This window comes from Entelurus aequoreus, linkage group LG17 (assembly GCF_033978785.1).
Source record: "Entelurus aequoreus isolate RoL-2023_Sb linkage group LG17, RoL_Eaeq_v1.1, whole genome shotgun sequence".
Lineage (NCBI taxonomy): Eukaryota > Metazoa > Chordata > Actinopteri > Syngnathiformes > Syngnathidae > Entelurus > Entelurus aequoreus.
The window spans coordinates 16252358-16271754 of NC_084747.1; the positions used below are offsets into that span (position 1 = coordinate 16252358).

Below are 19397 nucleotides of genomic sequence, written 5' to 3' on the forward strand. Positions count from 1 at the left end.
GATCATTTCGCGATATTGCCATATTTTTGCTGAAAGGATTTAGTAGAGAACATCGACGATAAAGTTCGCAACTTTTGGTCTCTGATAAAAAAAAAAGCCTTGCCCCTACCGGAAGTAGCGTGACGTCACAGGAGGAAGGGCTGCTCACATTTTCCTATTGTTTTCAATGCAGCGAGAGAGATTCGGACCGAGAAAGCGACGATTACCCCATTAATTTGAGCGAGGATGAAAGATTTGTGGATGAGTAACGTGAGAGTGAAGGACTAGTGTGCAGTGCAGGACGTATCTTTTTTCGCTCTGACCGTAACTTAGGTACAAACTGGCTCATTGGATTCCACACTCTCTCCTTTTTCTATTGTGGATCACGGATTTGTATTTTAAACGACCTCAGAAACTATATCCTCTTGAAAATGAGAGTCGAGAACGCGAAATGGACATTCACAGTGACTTTTATCTCCACGACAATACATCGGTGAAGCTCTTTAGCTACGGAGCTAACATGATAGCATCGGGCTTAAATGCAGATAGAAACAAAAGAAATAAACCCCTGACTGGAAGGATAGACAGAAAATCAACAATACTATTAAACCATGGACATGTAACTACACGGTTAATGCTTTCCAGGCTGGCTTAACAATGCTGTTGCTAACGACGCCATTGAAGCTAACTTAGCAACGGGACCTCACAGAGCTATGCTAAAAACATTAGCTATCCACCTACGCCAGCCAGCCCTCATCTGCTCATCAACACCCGTGCTCACCTGCGTTCCAGCGATCGACGGTGCGACGAAGGACTTCACCCGATCATCGATGCGGTCGGCGGCCCGGAGACGGAGGAAGTCAAGGTGAGGTCGCCGGCTAGTGCGTCTGCTATCCATCTCAAAGTCCTCCTTGTTGTGTTGCTGTAGTCCGCCGCTAATACACCGATCCCACATACAGCTTTCTTCTTTGCAGTCTCCATTATTCATTAAACAAATTGCAAAAGATTCACACAGATGTCCAGAATACTGTGGAATTTTGGGATGAAAACAGAGCGTTTTGTATTAGATTCAATGGGTCCGAATACTTCCGTACCAACCATTGACGTCACGCGCATACGTCATCATACATAGACGTTTTCAACCGGAAGTGTGGCGGGAAATTTAAAATTGCACTTTATAAGTTAACCCGGCCGTATTGGCATGTGTTGCAATGTTAAGATTCCATCATTGATATATAAACTATCAGACTGCGTGGTCGGTAGTAGTGGCTTTCAGTAGGCCTCTAGGGTTAGAGTGTCCGCCCTGAGATCGGTAGGTTGGAGTTCAAATCCCAGCCGAGTCATACCAAAGACTATAAAAATGGGACCCATAACCTCCCTGCTTGGCACTCAGCAACAAAGGGTTGGAGTTGGGGGTTAAATCACCAAAATGATTCCCGGGCGCGGCGCCGCTGCTGCCCACTGCTCCCCAAGGGGATGGGACAAATGCAGAGGACAAATTTCACCACATCTAGTGTGTGTGTGACAATCATTGGTACTTTAATCTTAATCTTAATCTTTAAAGTCAGGTTTATGGAAGTCTAATTAACGTTTTTACAATAACTCTTACGACATGATATTCAACTATTTTTGGTTGCTATATAGTTAAACAACATATACATAATGTTATATATTCTCTCGAGGGTGATACATTTCATTATCTTGAACAAAAATAAAAACTACAATTTGGCGGTTGACGTAGTTCCACTTCTGCACACAGGATGGCGGTGTAGTCAGTGACACAATCGTGACGTCATAATCTACAACCCCCCAAAGAAGACTGTACTTCTCTATTATACTGTACTTCTGCTGACTCGCAAGTCGACTACATTACCCAGCAGGCACTACGACACGAAAACAGGAAATCCAAATTAACATTTTTACAATAACTGTTACGACATGACATTCAACTCATTTGGGTTTCTGTATAGTTAAAAAACATGTACATTATTCCATATATTCTCTCGAGGGTGATGCATTTCATTATCTTGTACACAAAAAAAATAAAACTAAAACTTGGCGTAGTTATACTTCCGCACACAGGATGGCAGTGTAGTCAGTGACAGAATCGTGACGTCATAATCTACAACCCCCAAAGAAGACTGTTCGAAAAGTCCGCACCAATTTATTGATATTGCGTTTTTGTTTGTCATTTAAACAAAAAAGTGGACAAACACTAAATAACCTGTCAATTTACTGTAAGTGGGCATTAGTGTTGGGCTTTGAATGGTTTAACGTGGGAGAGAATAAGACGCTAATAATGTGGTTTCCATGGTAACGAACTGTAACTTGGCAGGAGGCGTTGCCATTAGCTTCCATTATCTTCCTGATAAGTTATATTTTTAAACAACACCTCAAAAGAAACATTGTATACACCACCTTTCAACAATATTGTTTTTTTTTGTAACATTTTAAAACATCGACTTCCAGCATGACGTTATGGACTTAGAACGTCGAAGGACGACAGGAGCTGGTATGTTGTTAGCTTAGCTTGTTAGCTAGTTAGCCTTGCTAGTTCGTTAAATCTGTTATTTAGCTGTTTTATTGCAATTAACATGCATTCCAGCCACCCAGGACACTTCTGGGCTGAGATACAACATCCTGGCGCTGGATGATTTGAGGTAGACAATTGTTTACATTTTAGGTTGAAATGACTGCAAACAGTGTTTTTGTTTATTCACAATGTGTTAGTCAACAAAGGCCAGAGATGAAAACTATGTATTTTTCAATTGTCACTGCTTTGCTTGAGAAAAATCAATACAAATACAATGTTTTGTTTCTAAGACAGCGAGGAGCTCGAAAGGGGCATTAAGGAAACCCAGAAGCTTCAGGAAGAAGTAGAAAATGCCACAAAATTGACCTTGGAGAAGTTTGGCTGCACAGAGGGACACATTTGTATGACCGGCGATAACCGATGCACACTGATATTCCAGCTTTGTAAACTTGTTTCCTTCTTCTGCAGATGCTCCGTCGTGGGATTCATCCCATCAGCAGGCAGCAGGGCAGGGAGATGTCATCCCCGCCTCTAGAAAGGAGGTAAGAGGAAATCCACGAGATGATGATCGTCTTCATCTTCTGACTAAGTTTACTGTGTGCATGCTGAGAGAGTCAAGCACTGCATATATCGCATAAGTAGATTGATAAGTTATGTTGACCCTGCAGGCCTCTGCTCCACATGAACAAAGCAAGGAGAGCCTGCAGACCAGTTTGCAGCAAGGGAGGCACGTCTCGTCTGATTCCAAAACATCTGCAGAAAAGAGATCTTAAAAAGTAAAAAACAAACAAACATTGTTCTTTGTCTGTAGGACTGATTCAAGGAGGCAGGTTGAGCCGATGGAAAAGATGCTTAGCTTGCTGGAGGAGCTCCAAGCCATCAAAAGGTCAGGTGACCAGAATCTGCAGGAAGCCCAGAATGAGACGTGGCAGCTGAACAAGAAAGTGGAGGCGCTGGAAGGAAACATTAAGAAATTGTGCCAGACTTTGCTATCCCATGAGAAAAGTGTCTCGAGCACCATCGCCTCTGACAGACAGACAGAGTCAGATTTGGTAGGTATAAATCATATATATATATATTTATATATATATATATTATATATCAGGGGTCACCAACGCGGTGCCCGCGGGCACCAGGTAGCCCGTAAGGACTAGATGAGTAGCCCACCGGCCTGTTCTAAAAATAGCTCAAATAGCAGCACTTACCAGTGTGCTGCATCTATTTTTTAAATTTTATTTATTTACTAGCAAGCTGGTCTCGCTTTGCCCGACATTTTTAATTCTAAGAGAGACAAAACTCAAATAGAATTTGAAAATCCAAGAAAATATTTTAAAGACTTGGTCTTCACTTGTTTAAATAAATTCATTAATTTTTTTTACTTTGCTTCTTATAACTTTCAGAAAGACAATTTTAGAGAAAAAATACAACCTTAAAAATGATTTTAGGATTTTTAAACACATATACCTTTTTACCTTTTAAATTCCTTCCTTTTCTTTCCTGACAATTTAAATCAATGTTCAAGTATTTTTTTTTTTTTATTGTAAAGAATAATAAATACATTTTAATTTAATTCTTCATTTTAGCTTCTATTTTTTCGACAAAGAATATTTGTGAAATATTTCTTTAAACTTATGATTAAAATTCAAAAAAAATATTCTGGCAAATCTAGAAAATCTGTACAATCAAATTTAAATCTTATTTCAAAGTCTTTTGAATTTATTTTAAAATATTTGTTCTGGAAAATCTAGAAGAAATAATGATCTGTCTTTGTTAGAAATATAGCTTGGTCCAATTTGTTATATACTCTAACAAAGTGTAGATTGGATTTTAACCTATTTAAAACATGTCATCAAAATTCTAAAATTAATTTTAATCAGGAAAAATTACTAAGGATGTTCCATAAATTATTTTTTAAAGTTTTTCGGTTGAATTTTGAATTTTAAAGAGTCGAAATTGAAGATAAACTATGTTTCAAAATTGAATTGTCATTTTTTTCGTGTTTTCTCCTCTTTTAAACCGTTCGATTAAGTGTAAATATCATTAATTATTAATAATAACATAGAGTTAAAGGTAAATTGAGCAAATTGGCTATTTCTGGCAATTTATTTAAGTGTGTATCAAACTGGTAGCTCTTCGCATTAATCAGTACCCAAGAAGTAGCTCTTGGTTTCAAAAAGGTTGGTGACCCCTGTTATATATATATATATATATATATATATATATATATATATATATATATATATATATATATGACCCTGGTTGCTGTACTTAAATGGGACAGTGGCCAAGACGCCAATTGTTTACCGCCAGTGTAGTTATACACAATTAAGAATAAAACTAGATTGTTACTTGATATGACCATTGTATTCATATATTATTCAACATTTGAAAATTAAATGCTAAATTTCAGCTGAATTAATAACACACAGTAAGGTTAGTGTGAAATTGACCTATCGACATATTCATGGAGTGCAGTTCTTGTTCTGAATTTAGTTTGTAAGACAACAACTTTAATAAAAGTGCTTTCAAAACACTTTGTTTTAGTCGACAAAATTTAGTGTAATTTTAGTCGACTAAAATGTTGAGGAATTTAGTAGACTTAAACTAGTCTGAAGTTAAATCAATTTAGATGACTAAAATATGACTAGAACTAAAATACATTTTTGTCAAAAGACTATGACTAAAATTAAATTAAAAACTGCTGTCCACATTAACACTGGGTCCAATTCTGAATTGTACAACTTTCGTTGATTCCCTGTGTCGGAGATTCTTCACCTTTTTGACCTCAGCGCCCACTCAAATATTAACACTGAATCAGTAATCTTACTCTAGATTTTAATAATATTTAATAAGTACACCTAACCTACTTACAGTTTACAACCTTGTCAGATTATATGAAACCATTTGTAAATCACAAAGATTATTGTTTATTTAACACATAAAACTTAGGCTTCGGTCAGGCGGATTTGAAAAATAAGCACTAACCAAATAAATTGCAAATACAATTATGTGGTGCGAAAATAAGTAAACAAAATTATTAATGAATGTTTCTTAACTAAACTGTCAATAAAATTAAAGTGCAAATACAGCTTCACCACTTTAGTCATCTTGTTTGCGCTTAAAGGCCTATTGAAATGAATTTTTTTTAATTTAAACGGGGATAGCAGATCCATTCTATGTGTCATACTTGATCATTTCGCGATATTGCCATATTTTTGCTGGAAGGATTTAGTAGAGAACAACGACGAAAAAGATCGCAACTTTTGGTATCTGATAAAAAAAAGCCTTGCCTGTACAGGAAGTAGCGTGACGTAGTCAGTTGAAAGGCTCCTCACATTTTCCTATTGTTTTCAATGCAGCTAGAGCGATTCGGACCGAGAAAGTGACGATTACCCCATTTATTTGAGCGAGGATGAAAGATTTGTGGATGAGGAACGTTAGAGTGAAGGACTAGAATGCAGTGCAAGACATATCTTTTTTCGCTCTGACCGTAACTTAGGTACAAGCTGGCTCATTGGATTCCACACTCTCTCCTTTTTCTATTGTGGATCACGGATTTGTATTTTAAACCACCTCGGATACTATATCCTCTTGAAAATGAGAGTCGAGAACGCGAAATGGACATTCACGGTGACTTTTATCTCCATGACAATACATCGACGAAACACTTTAGCTACGGAGCTAACGTGATAGCATCGTGCTTAACTGCATATAGAAACAAAATAAATAAATCCCCGACTGGAAGGATAGACAGAAGATCAACAATACTATTAAACCATGGACATGTAAATACACGGTTAATGCTTTCCAGCCTGGCGAAGGTTAACAATGCTGTTGCTAACGACGCCATTGAAGCTAACTTAGCAACCGGACCTCACAGAGCTATGCTAAAAACATTAGCTATCCACCTACGCCAGCCAGCCCTCATCTGCTCATCAACACCCGTGCTCACCTGCGTTCCAGCGATCGACGGTGCGACGAAGGACTTCACCCGATCACCGATGCGGTCGGCGAGACAGAGGAAGTTAAGGTGAGTTCAGCGGCTAGCGCGTCTGCTATCCATCTCTGTCCTCCTGGCTGTGTTGCTGCAGCCAGCCGCTAATACACCGATCCCACCTACAACTTTCTTCTTTGCAGTCTCCATTGTTCATTAAACAAATTGCAAAAGATTCACCAACACAGATGTCCAGAATACTGTGGAATTTTGAAATGAAAACAGAGCTTTTTTGTATTGTATTCAATGGGGTACCAATACTTCCGTATCAACCGTTTACGTCACGCGCATACGTCATCATATCTAGACGTTTTCAACCGGAAGTGTGGCGGGAAATTTAAAATTGCACTTTAAAAGTTAACCCGGCCGTATTGGCATGTGTTGCAATGTTAAGATTTCACCATTGATATATAAACTATCAGACTGCGTGGTCGGTAGTAGTGGCTTTCAGTAGGCCTTTAAGAAACATCCGTATGACTTTAGCACCAGACTTCTTCTGTTTGTTTGATGTTTTCATTACTGCCACAAGTGGTGGAAAAGTGTATTACAACTGAGTACTGCTGCGGCCCATTGGGACCACTGCTGAGAAATAAGCCCTATGTCATATTTTTATGTGTTTCAGCAGCTGGGAGAACATGTGAAGAGTGACGACCGCAGTGGAGGAGAGATAGACAAAAAGTAATGTATATATACAGTACAGGCCAAAAGTTTGGACACACCTTCTCATTAAATGGGTTTTCTTTATTTTTAAATAAATAAATGAAATAAGTTTATTTCGGTCATATAATCAACCATCAACCATTTTGTGTGACCAGTTTAACAGTACAGATTAGACATATTTAACAATCATATACATTTACACACAAAAAGAAAAGAAAAGAAAAAGAATGACCGAAAAAGGAATAGGCTGAAGCCAAAGCTTATATTTGGCTATCCGATACCTTCACTGAAAATTACATTGCCTGGAACAGCAACGTTAAAAAAATCAATGGGATGAAAGTAATTGTTACTATATTTTATCATTTTCAATTATTTCACCTTTCAAGGTTTTCTTAAACCTTAACAAAGAACTGCATGTCTTCAACTTATCACTGAGCTTGTTCCACCATTTAACACTTAAAACTGAAATACATTTGTATTTTATATTCGTTCTTACTTTACCCATTTCAAAAATCAATATCCCCCGTAAATGATAGTTTTCTCCTCTTAATTGAAATAACCTGAGAATACAAGCTGGAAGGCTGTTGTCCTTTACTCGAAACATAATTTACATTGTTTTTAAAAACACAATATCTGAACATTTCAACACATTAGAACTTATAAATAATGGATTGGTATGTTCATAGTAGCACACTGTGTGTATTATTGTAATGACCCTTTTTTGAAGTTTAATTATTGGGTCTATGTTTGTTTTATAAACATTTCCCCAAACTTCAACACAATATGTTAAATATGGAAAAATAAAATTATATAACATATGCAGACATGTCTTATTCAGTATGTGTTTTACTTTTTAAAGAATAGCAATGGATTTGGAAATTTTTCCCTTTATATATTCAAGATGCAGTTTCCAACATAATTTATGATCAATTATTATTCCCAAGAATTTAGTTTCATATACTCTATCCATTTCCACTAGATTTAATTTTCATGACTATTTACATTGCAGATTGTCACTGAAGGCATCAAAACTATGAACGAACACATTCATGGAGTTAATGTACTTAACAAAAAAAGGTGAAATAACTGAAAACCTGTTTTATATTCTAGTTTCTTCAAAATAGCCACCCTTTGCTCTGATTACTTTTTCGCACACTCCTGGCATTCTCTCGATGAGCTTCAAGAGCAGTGTTGTTTTTGACAACCATCTTACATTTAGTCTTAGTCTTAGTCTTTTGGACTAAAATGCTTATTAGTATTAGTCACATTTTAGTCACTTTTATATGTGATAGTTTTAGTCCAGTTTTAGTCGACGAAAACTCAAAAGGGTTTTAGTCTAGTTTTAGTCCAAATAAAAAGTATAATATAAGTATAGTCTTTTAACAAATTAATTTAGGTCAATAAGTATTGGAGATTGCTGTTGGGCAGTGTCACACATAAGTTGTGAAAATAGCAGCAGATCTATAAGTTCAACCCATTGTAAGCTTGCAGATCTGCTATTTTCACAAATAATAACAATAAAGGAATGGTTTTAGACCTATAAGGTTTCCACCCAACAGCAAATTTCTGATCCAAGGATTGTGTATTACACACAGATAAAGTGGTAACAGTGGAATCAAAGTTCATTACTCCAAAAAAGCCAAAAAACAAAAACATTCTACTTCAGCAATTGTGGCTTTATTTCTCAGAATTTGTTAAAGTACAATGAACATAAACATGCCCAAAATATGAGTGACGGATGAGGAACACATACGCTCAACTTGGCCCTGTCTGCCAGTGCAATTACAACTGATATCATACAACCCCACTCTCTTTCATTACACATAGTCTTCCCAACGTGTCCTGGGCCTTCGTCGTGGCCTCCTACTGGTCGGACGTGCCCTAAACACCTCCCTAGGGAGGCGTTCGGGTGGCATCCTGACCAGATGCCCGAACCACCTCATCTGGCTCCTCTCCATGTGGAGGAGCAGCGGTTTTACTTTGAGCTCCCCCCGGATGGCAGAGCTTCTCACCCTATCTCTAAGGGAGAGCCACGCCACCCGGCGGAGGAAACTCATTTCGGCCGCTTGTACCCGTGATCTTGTCCTTTCGGTCATAACCCAAAGCTCATGACCATAGGTGAGGATGGGAACGTAGATCGACCGGTAAATTGAGAGCTTTGCCTTCCGGCTCAGCTCCTTCTTCACCACAACGGATCGATACAGCGTCCGCATTACTGAAGACGCCGCACCGATCCGCCTGTCGATCTCACGATCCACTCTTCCCTCACTCGTGAACAAGACTCCGAGGTACTTGAACTCCTCCACTTGGGGCAGGGTCTCCTCCGCAACCCGGAGATGGCACTCCACCCTTTTGGCCTGTACTGTATATTAAATGCAGTGATGGGGAAACATCATGTTTTATTCTTGACACATGAGCAAAAACCTGCAGAGTCAATTGCTTTTTTAGAACGGCGCCCTTAATTGCAAGCCTTGGCCAGGAGGTGGCGATGCTGCACCACAAACTGCGCTCATCCAAGGAGAGCGGCGCTCGCATCAGCACCAAACTGGACCTTCTGATGTATGAAACGTACAGATGAATATTATGTGTGTGTGAACTTCAACCTCTAAGGAGTCATTTTTTTTACAGGAGATCCCTACATCAGGTCAGTGAAGAAGGGCCCCTGGAGGAGGTGCAGACCCCAGGAGGAGAGCCAGATGCGACCGAGGAGGAGGATTCCCAAGAAGCCATGCAGGTATTTTGTGTCAATAAAAAGTGAGCATTATTATCTTTGCAAACCATCCTCTCATCGAGACAGCGTGGGAAGGTTCTCGCCACAAACGCCCTCCGCAGGGAGAAGGTCGTCCTCAGCAGCACAAGCAGGAGAGGACCTCCTCACTGCAAGCTCATTGTCACTCTCTCTTCTGTTCTCGTTAGACCCACCTGGCTGCGGACTCTCAGCGTGTTGAGGCGGAGGACCAGGAGAAGCAGCAACTCGCCGCCCAGCTGGAGGTGCAGCACAGGCGCCTGCTCGCCATCACTAGTAGGTTTCTCAATGTAGAGGTTGCCCTCTTGTGGGTTCCCCTGATCGCGACAGACCTTCTTGAGAGCCCGGTAGTCATGTTCAATAATATCTTTATTGTGCGCACACGCGCCAGGTCAGCACTCTTTTCAGCAACTTTTCAGTCTTTCGACTGCTCTGCCTCTTGCGGCGTGATCTCGGGCGTGTGTGTGTGTGTGTGTGTGTTAGTGATGGGTCCGGCAACACCGATGCATCGGCGCATGCGTCAAGCTCATAAAGCAATACCCTGTGTCGGTGCGCGTACTGCTTTTAGAAAGTCACGTGACCGATCATGAGCTGTTTTGGTCACGTGACCGATACGCAAACTGTGTCGCACTCCCGCCTCCTCTGTGCCCTGTGAGCGGGTCTTTTCTACAGCCGGAGAAATAATAACTAAGAAGAGACGACTGAAGTGTTGATAACAACCAAACCTAACCCCACCCCCCTCCTCTATATCCCACACCCCGGATTGTAAATAATGTAAATAATTCAGTGTATATACTCTGATGATTAACTTGTGTGATGACTGTATTATGATGATAGTATATATCTGTATCATGAATCAATTTAAGTGGACCCCGACTTAAACAAGTTGAAAAACGTATTCGGGTGTTACCATTTAGTGGTCAATTGTACAGAATATGTACTCCACTGTGCAATCTACTAATAAAAGTTTTAATCAATCAATGAAAGAAATTGTCTAAAATTGAATACGTTGGAAAAACTGTTTTTTTTTAAAATAAAAATGTGTAAAAAATAAATTAAAAAAAATCCCAGTCCACTAGCATCCTCATTCACAACACATTCTCTTAGATTTCCATGTTATGATACATGTTCACATTTTTTATTGACTGCATCTAAAAAAGATTAGAATATATTTTTATTTAAATGAAGATATGAAATAATCCTAAATGAAATACAATGACTTGGTTTATATTATTGTATATACTAGGTCATAAAATCAGTGTCAAGTTGAGTCGGTGCATAGGTTGCCTGTAGGGATTTTTAATGTCCAGCAGATGTCAGTATTTAGTGACACAGTATCGACACAGTATCAATACAGTTTTGCAATGTGTCGAAACGCTTCATGACGCCTCATCAACCCATCACGTGTGTGTGTGTGTGTGTGTGTGTGTGTGTGTGTGTGTGTGTGTGTGTGTGTGTGTGTGTGTGTGTGTGTGTGTGTGTGTGTGTGTGTGTGTGTGTGTGGCGCTCAAACTCCAACTCCATCATTGTGTGTCGGCCCGGCTGCTGCTGATAAGCATGGCAGGTGATTGGATGATCAGCCCGAGCCGGGTAATCCAATCACCTGCCAGCTGTGCTTCGAGGCCGGTCCATACACACCCCATTCCTGCAGGAGGCGCGCCGACCACGCCCCCCTCCACACTCAACCTTTGTGGTTATCGGCTTTGATTTCTGCACGCTTTCTTCACTTTCACTTCCTGTCAGGTGCGTGGTCTACGAAATATTTAAAAAAAAAACACAGGGTCTCTAATTAAAAACGTTGGCGTTTACAACTGTGGTAAGAGGCAAACCTTTGACATATAATTTGACAATAATTTAACATTTGAAGTATGATGAGTGGTCACTTTAAAATATTTAAGTTAAGTTAACTTAAATATTTAAAGTACCAATGATTGTCACACACACACTAGGTTTAGTGAAATTTGTCCTCTGCATTTGACCCATCCCCTTGTTCACCCCCTGGGAAGTGAGTGGAGCAGTGAGCAGCAGCGGTGCCACGCCCGGGAATCATTTTTGGTGATTTAACCCCCAATTTCAACCCTTGATGCTGAGTGCCAAGCAGGGAGGTAATGGGTCCCATTTTTATAGTCGTTGGTACGACTCGGCCGGGGTTTGAACTCACAACCTACAGATCTCAGGGCGGACACTCTAACCACTAGGCCACTGAGTATTTGTTGTGCAACACAGCTGTGAAACTGATGTGTAATCACACCGTTGTTTTCCATACCGCTAATACAACATTGGTTCTGTTGCTGTGATGTGCAAAATACTTGTAATGAAATATTAAAGCTAGAGCTAAATTTTTATTTTCTTCAGATCATTATTACAAAATGAACATGTTATTATAACATGTTCATTTTGTAATACTTAGAACTTAATATTTTCTCACTAAATGTAATGGATTTTTTTCATTTTGACAGAAAAAAATATATGTACTGCTTGAAATTGCATGCCTTTTCAACTTTAATAGTATCCATTATTGCAACAAATATTACACTATATTATCATACCTTCCAAACATTTTTTGTCTAAATAAAAATAAATACTTAAATATCTCCATGACTTATGATTTTACAGCAAACTACCCATCAAATAAATAAATAAATTACAATACATTTTATGGTGTTCTTTACAGTATATTACTGTAAATTGAAAAAAACAACAATTTTTTTGCATTAAAATTTCTGGTGCATGGTCAGGATTGTACCATCTCTGCCTCAATTTGAGCCAGGAAAAACCTTGTTACATATTATACCATACCATACCATACCAACTTTATTTATAAAGCCCTTTAAAAACAACCACAGTTGAAAGACAAAGGGCTGTACACCACAAAGAAATAAAGGCAAAGGACAGACTAAAAAATAAAATTTAAAACAGAAGTAAAATACACATTAAAAAGCAAATACAAAATTACCCTAAGAACAATTTTGTTAGATAAAAAGCAGTTAAAAAAGTTAAAAGTTAAAAACAGTTTAAAGTCTCATGCTGGGTTAAAAGCCAGTGAATAAAAATGGGTTTTAAGAAGGGTCTTAAAAATAGCCAAAGAAGGGGCCTGTCTAACATGAAGTGGAAGATCATTCCAGAGTTTGGGGCCCGCAACAGAGAAGGCTCTGTCCCCCCTGAGCTTACGCTTGGATTTGGGTACCTCCAGGATCAGCTGATCAGCTGACCTGAGGGACCGGGTGGGGGCATAGAGGTGGAGCAGCTCAGAGAGGTAAGGTGGGGCAAGACCATGTAAGGATTTAAAAACAAGTAAGATAATTTTAAAATGGACTCTAAAAGACACAGGCAGCCAGTGGAGGGAGGCTAAAACAGGAGTAATGTGCTCTCTTTTTCTTGTGTTTGTTAAAAGTGATTATGATTTTTAACCTCTTAAGGCCCAAGCTGTTTGTTTACATGCTTTTTTATTTCTCTTTGCTGTTTGGGCTTATTGGACCCTAATTAGAATAAAAACTAAGAATCATCTTTTGATATGATGTACTTAGTCCATAAGTACACAAACGTGTACTTCATGTTTAGTGACATGCTAATTCTTATTTTTACACTTTTTTTTCTCCAATTTCCATTGTATGTTATACTCTTCTGACACCACCAGATGGCAGTATAAGTGTCCACATAAGCGGCCATAAGACCCCAATTCAGTAGTGTACACAATTTTGGAAATAAGAGCTAAAAGGTGCTGTCCACGCATGTGGCCACTAAGGCCTTTATTAATAAGGGGGTAATAACAATTATCGTCGTCTTTGCACTTTAAGTAAATAAACACTGCCTTTGTGTTTAGAACATTTGTGGTAGCTAGTTACTTGTCCCAGTTCTTTTGTCCAAAGTGTGCTTTCACACCTAATCAGAATACAGTTATAGAGATATTGATCCGATACCATATCAGGATGAATCATACATACTTTTTTTAATTATGTCATGTGGAATGCTAGAAAATTATTGATGAAGTGAAATCAGTAAAAAAGAGAACAATGGTAGGTATGAAAAACACTAACCTATTTGTTATTATCCGTCTGGAACTGACTTATGCTGTCTTTAATTTGAAGTGGAGTGGTAATTGCTTTTTGGCAACACCAAGTGGCCGCAATTTATTAGGTTAAGCACATGACGGTATAAGTTGAACGATGCGGACACGTTTGTTACTGGATACTTTCTAATACGCTCTTTGTATGTCTAAGTAAAATGTAACTATAATGATTTGATACTTGTTTATATTGACAAATGTGCTGTTTTAATCTCGCTCAATTATGGACACTTATTTTATTTTATTTTTTAAATTTTAAACAATTATTTTTTTTATTAATCAGTCCAACAAAATAAGACACAATAATACAATAATAATACAATCCTAATTCCAAAACCAAACCCGGCCCAGCAACATTCAGAATAGCAATCAACAGAGCAATTGAGGACACACAAACATGACACAAAACGATCCAAAAGTAGTCAAACAAAAATGAACAATACCAACAACAGTATGAATATTAATAAGAATTCCAACATAGCAGTGATTAGAAATCCCTCATGTACATTATCATTACAGCCATTTATAAAAAACATGTAAAAAAATGAGTGTACCCCGCCTTCCGCCCGAATGCAGCTGAGATAGGCTCCAGCACCCCCCCGCCACCCCAGAAGGGACAAGCGGTAGAAAATGGATGGATGGATGTAAAAAATGAACAATGTGGCTTACACTTGTATCACATTTCATAAGCTTGACAACACATTGTGTCCAATATTTTCCACAAAGATAAAATAAGTCATATTTTAGGTTAATTTAATAGTTAAAACACATATAAATAATGGATCCCATATTGCAATATATGACTCATTATTATCTAAACTAAATGCTGTTTTTTCTATTGATATAATTTCCATACCTTGTGTATACCAGTCAGTAGGAGTTGCACATGACAGAGTAAGTTGAACGATGCGGACACGTTTGTTACTGGATACTTTCTAATACGCTCTCTGTATGTCTAAGTAATGTATAATTATTTGATACTTGTTTATATCGACACATGTGCTGTTTTAATCCTGTTCAATTATGGACACTTATTTTGATGTCTAGCTTGTGTGCTATTGTGTGCTTAGCTGTTGTGTATCAGCTAGCTCCTAGTAACCTGTAGTCTAGCATGTTTACCTTATGTAAATGACTTGACTAAAATACAAAAAAGAGCAATCTTGTGTGCTTATTGGATAACATTTAGATGTTAACTGGCTTTGCACAAGTAAACACTCTGCAGGACTGCAATTGGATATAATCCGATATCAATAACTGATCGGGACACCTCTACTATCAAACAAAACAAGCATTATTTACATTTTGATGTATGACAAGAGTCCGATCTTTTGTGTTGCTCTGTGTGGTAACCCCTTTGTACATCATTTGTGTGTGTTTTTGTGGGCGCCTGTTCAGAGGCGCACAGAGAGCTGCAACAGCTCCACAGCTGCGCGAGTGAGGAGCACAAGGGCATCGTGCTGAGGCTCCAGGGCCGGATGGACAGAGTCCAGACTGAGCTGGACCGGGTCAAGAGCACCCTGAGGACGCTGGAAGAAGCTGACTGCCACGGTTAGATCTAAATCTCAGATTTAATGACACAAAGGCGCATCCGTCCAGTTTGTTCCGATTAAGTGTAAATGAAACGAGTACTGAGAAAGAAGTTCATTACTGTTAGGAGTGTCTTCCTGCCCTCGTTTTTATTTTTTCTGTTTCCTTCCTCCATTGTCAGGCCTTCGAGCGGCCTTGGACATGCAGAAGGAAATCACAGCCAGGAGACGGCAGACGGACACTCTGCAGGCCAGAGTCCAACATCTGGAGGAGACGCTAAAGAAACTGGACCAGGTGAAAGAAGCCAATATTGGCATGTAAAGGTGTTTACTTCTGCTGTGAAACCACAACAACTACTAGTCAAGTCAAGTCAAGTCAAGTCAAGTCAAGTCAACTTTATTTATATAGCACATTTTCAACAACTTTTTAGATTGCACCAAAGTGCTTTACAGGTTAAAAAAGCATGGAGCAAACAAAAAACAAAAAAAACAAAAAAAAACTACTAGAACCTTGTGTTCTTTGTGTCGCCTACAAAGATTCCTTTTGGCCGAATATTCCTGATAAATGACAATTTCCCACAGGGTGCAACAAAGGGCTACTGTTAAAGTGATACTGAAAGTGCAAGGCACAACACAATGGAGGCATACATGACATACTTTTTGACAGTTTAAAATATTGGTCGGCAAATACATGTTTTTTTCCACTAACAGTACTAAATAAAAAAATCAGAGGATGCGTGGGCCGTTTTGATATTTCACATCTTTTAAACAGGCTTTAACTACAAACCCCGTTTCCATATGAGTTGGGAAATTGTGTTAGACGTAAATATAAACGGAATACAATGATTTGCAAATCCTTTTCAGCCCATATTCAGTTGAATGCACTACAAAGACAAGATATTTGATGCTCAAACTCATAAACTTTATTTTTTTTTTGCAAATAATAATTAACTTAGAATTTCTTGGCTGCAACACGTGCCAAAGTAGTTGGGAAAGGGCATGTTCACCACTGTGTTACATGGCCTTTCCTTTTAACAACACTCAGTAAACGTTTGGGAAGTGAGGAGACATATTTTTGAAGCTTCTCAGGTGGAATTCTTTCCCATTCTTGCTTGATGTACAGCTTAAGTTGTTCAACAGTCCGGGGGTCTCCCTTGTGCTATTTTAGGCTTCATAATGCACCACACATTTTCAATGGGAGACAGGTCTGGACTACAGGCAGGCCAGTCTAGTACCCGCACTCTTTTACTATGAAGCCACGTTGATGTAACACGTGGCTTGGCATTGTCTTGCTGAAATAAGCAGGGGCGTCCATGGTAACGTTGCTTGGATGGCAACATATGTTGCTCCAAAACCTGTCTGTACCTTTCAGCATTAATGGCGCCTTCACAGATGTGTAAGTTACCCATGTCTTGGGCACTAATACCCACCATACCATCACAGATGCTGGCTTTTCAACTTTGCGCCTATAACAATCCGGATGGTTCTTTTCCTCTTTGGTCCGGAGGACACGACGTCCACAGTTTCCAAAAACAATTTGAAATGTGGACTCGTCAGACCACAGAACACTTTTCCACTTTGTATCAGTCCATCTTAGATGAGCTCAGGCCCAGCGAAGCCGACGGCGTTTCTGGGTGTTGTTGATAAACGGTTTTCGCCTCGCATAGGAGAGTTTTAACTTGCACTTACAGATGTAGCGACCAACTGGAGTTACTGACAGTGGGTTTCTGAAGTGTTCCTGAGCTAATGTGGTGATATCCTTTACACACTGATGTCGCTTGTTGATGCATTACAGCCTGAGGGATCGAAGGTCACGGCCTTAGCTGCTTACGTGCAGTGATTTCTCCAGATTCTCTGAACCCTTTGATGATATTACGGAGCGTAGATAGTGAAATCCCTAAATTCCTTGCAATAGCTGGTTGAGAAAGGTTTTTCTTAAACTGTTCAACAATTTGCTCAGGCATTTGTTGACAAAGTGGTGACCCTCGCCCCATCCTTGTTTGTGAATGACTGAGCATTTCATGGAATCTACTTTTATACCCAATCATGGCACCCACCTGTTCCCAATTAGCCTGTTCACCTGTGGGATGTTCCAAATAAGTGTTTGATGAGCATTCCTCAACTTTATCAGTATTTATTGCCACCTTTCCCAACTTCTTTGTCACGTGTTGCTGGCATCAAATTCTAAAGTTAATGATTATTTGCACAAAAAAAAAGTTTATCAGTTTGAACATCAAATATGTTGTCTTTGTAGCATATTCAACTGAATATGGGTTGAAAATGATTTGCAAATCATTGTATTCCGTTTATATTTACATCTAACACAATTTCACAACTCATGGAAACAGGGTTTATAATCCAATATGTCTTAATTTTCATCACGGGATGAATAAAGTACATGTATTTCCTTCCACTCTTAGGAAAAATACTGTTACTCATGCCGTTACTTTTACTAGTAACGAGTAATCTAATGACTTTTACATACGTTACCACGCCCTTACCGATGTGTTTGATGTAACGTGGCACGCTACTTTTGATGTGGTTGTATGTCAAACAAGACCGCATCAGAAGCACAGCAAGTTCAATACAGGAAGTAATGTTTTACTAATGCGAGCAAAGACCAGCGCCACATGAAAATTAACTTGACATTAAATGGGAAGCGGCAACATGCCACAGCAAATATGTGTTTTTTTGATTGAAACTTTTATTAGTAGATTGCACAGTGAAGTACATATTTCGTACAATTGATCACTAAATAGTAACACCCGAATAAGTTTTTCAACTTGTTTAAGTCGGGGTCCACGTTAATCAATTCATGGTACGAATATATACTATCAGCATGATACAGTCATCACACAAGTTAATCATCAGAGTATATACATTGAATTATTTACATTCCGGGGGAGGTGGGATGTGGTGGGGGGAAGGGGTTAGGCTAGGGTTGTAGTTGACTGGAGGTGTTCTTTTAGTGCGGTTTTGAAGGAGGATAGAGATGCACTTTCTTTTACACCTGTTGGGAGTGCATTCCATATTGATGTGGCAAAGAAAGAGAATGAGTTAAGACCTTTGTTAGATCGGAATCTGGGTTTAACATGGTTAGTGGAGCTCCCCCTGGTGTTGTGGTTATGGTGGTCATTTACGTTCTGGAAGTAGTTTGACATGTACTTCGTATCAGGGAGGTGTAGCGGATTTTATAGACTAGTTGTTTTACTCTGTCCTCAACCCTGAGCCAGCCCACATTGGAGAAGTGGGTAGGAGTGAGGTGTGATCTGGGGTGGAGGTCTAGAAGTAACCTGACTAGCTTGTACTGGGATGTTTGGAGTCTAGATTTGAGGGTTTTGGAGGTGCTGCGGTACCAGGAGGTGCATGCGTAATCGAAAAAGGGTTGAATGAGAGTTCCCGCTAGAATCTTCATGGGGCTTTTGTTGACCAGAGAGGAGATTCTGTAGAGAAATCAATGTAGGGCCTACATGTTGTGTACTTAGCCTGCGTAGTAGCCTACATTGTAGGCTAAGTACACACACAGACATGCACACACTCATACTACCATTATGAGGGAATAATGAACTACAAATCAATGACTGAAGTGACAAGGACAAGGAGACTACAACCATCGAAGCATATTCAATCTCTGTATTAACTAGCGCTAATACAATCCAGTGAAAAGGTTAAACAGAGCTGCCATAACTGCCGGAAAACCGCTGCTGCTAAGCTAACAAACACAGCTGAGCTAAAATGCGGCTCTGACCTCTTGCTGACCTCACACATCACCTTGGCAACAGGTACCGTCTTTTAAATGCATGCACACTCTGCTTTCATGAAACATCTCAGCTGCATAATCCTGCTATTTAACTTTTTTTTTTAAAGTAACACATTAATTACTTTCCCTAGGT

At 39.1% G+C, this 19397-nt stretch overlaps 1 protein-coding gene across 1 annotated transcript in view; it reads left to right on the plus strand.

Annotated features, from left to right (window-relative positions):
- The window catches only part of LOC133632573 (coiled-coil domain-containing protein 158-like), a 41964-nt gene that overhangs the window by 5757 nt on the left and 16810 nt on the right, over positions 1-19397 (plus strand). Inside the window, exons 2-11 of the mRNA XM_062025056.1 lie at positions 2807-2913; positions 2981-3054; positions 3181-3239; positions 3324-3564; positions 7129-7184; positions 9615-9725; positions 9795-9900; positions 10083-10188; positions 15374-15526; positions 15687-15799. Of these exons, the coding sequence (XP_061881040.1) occupies positions 3352-3564; positions 7129-7184; positions 9615-9725; positions 9795-9900; positions 10083-10188; positions 15374-15526; positions 15687-15799 (858 nt within the window). The 5' untranslated portion in view covers positions 2807-2913; positions 2981-3054; positions 3181-3239; positions 3324-3351. The remainder of the gene's footprint in view (positions 1-2806; positions 2914-2980; positions 3055-3180; positions 3240-3323; positions 3565-7128; positions 7185-9614; positions 9726-9794; positions 9901-10082; positions 10189-15373; positions 15527-15686; positions 15800-19397) is intronic.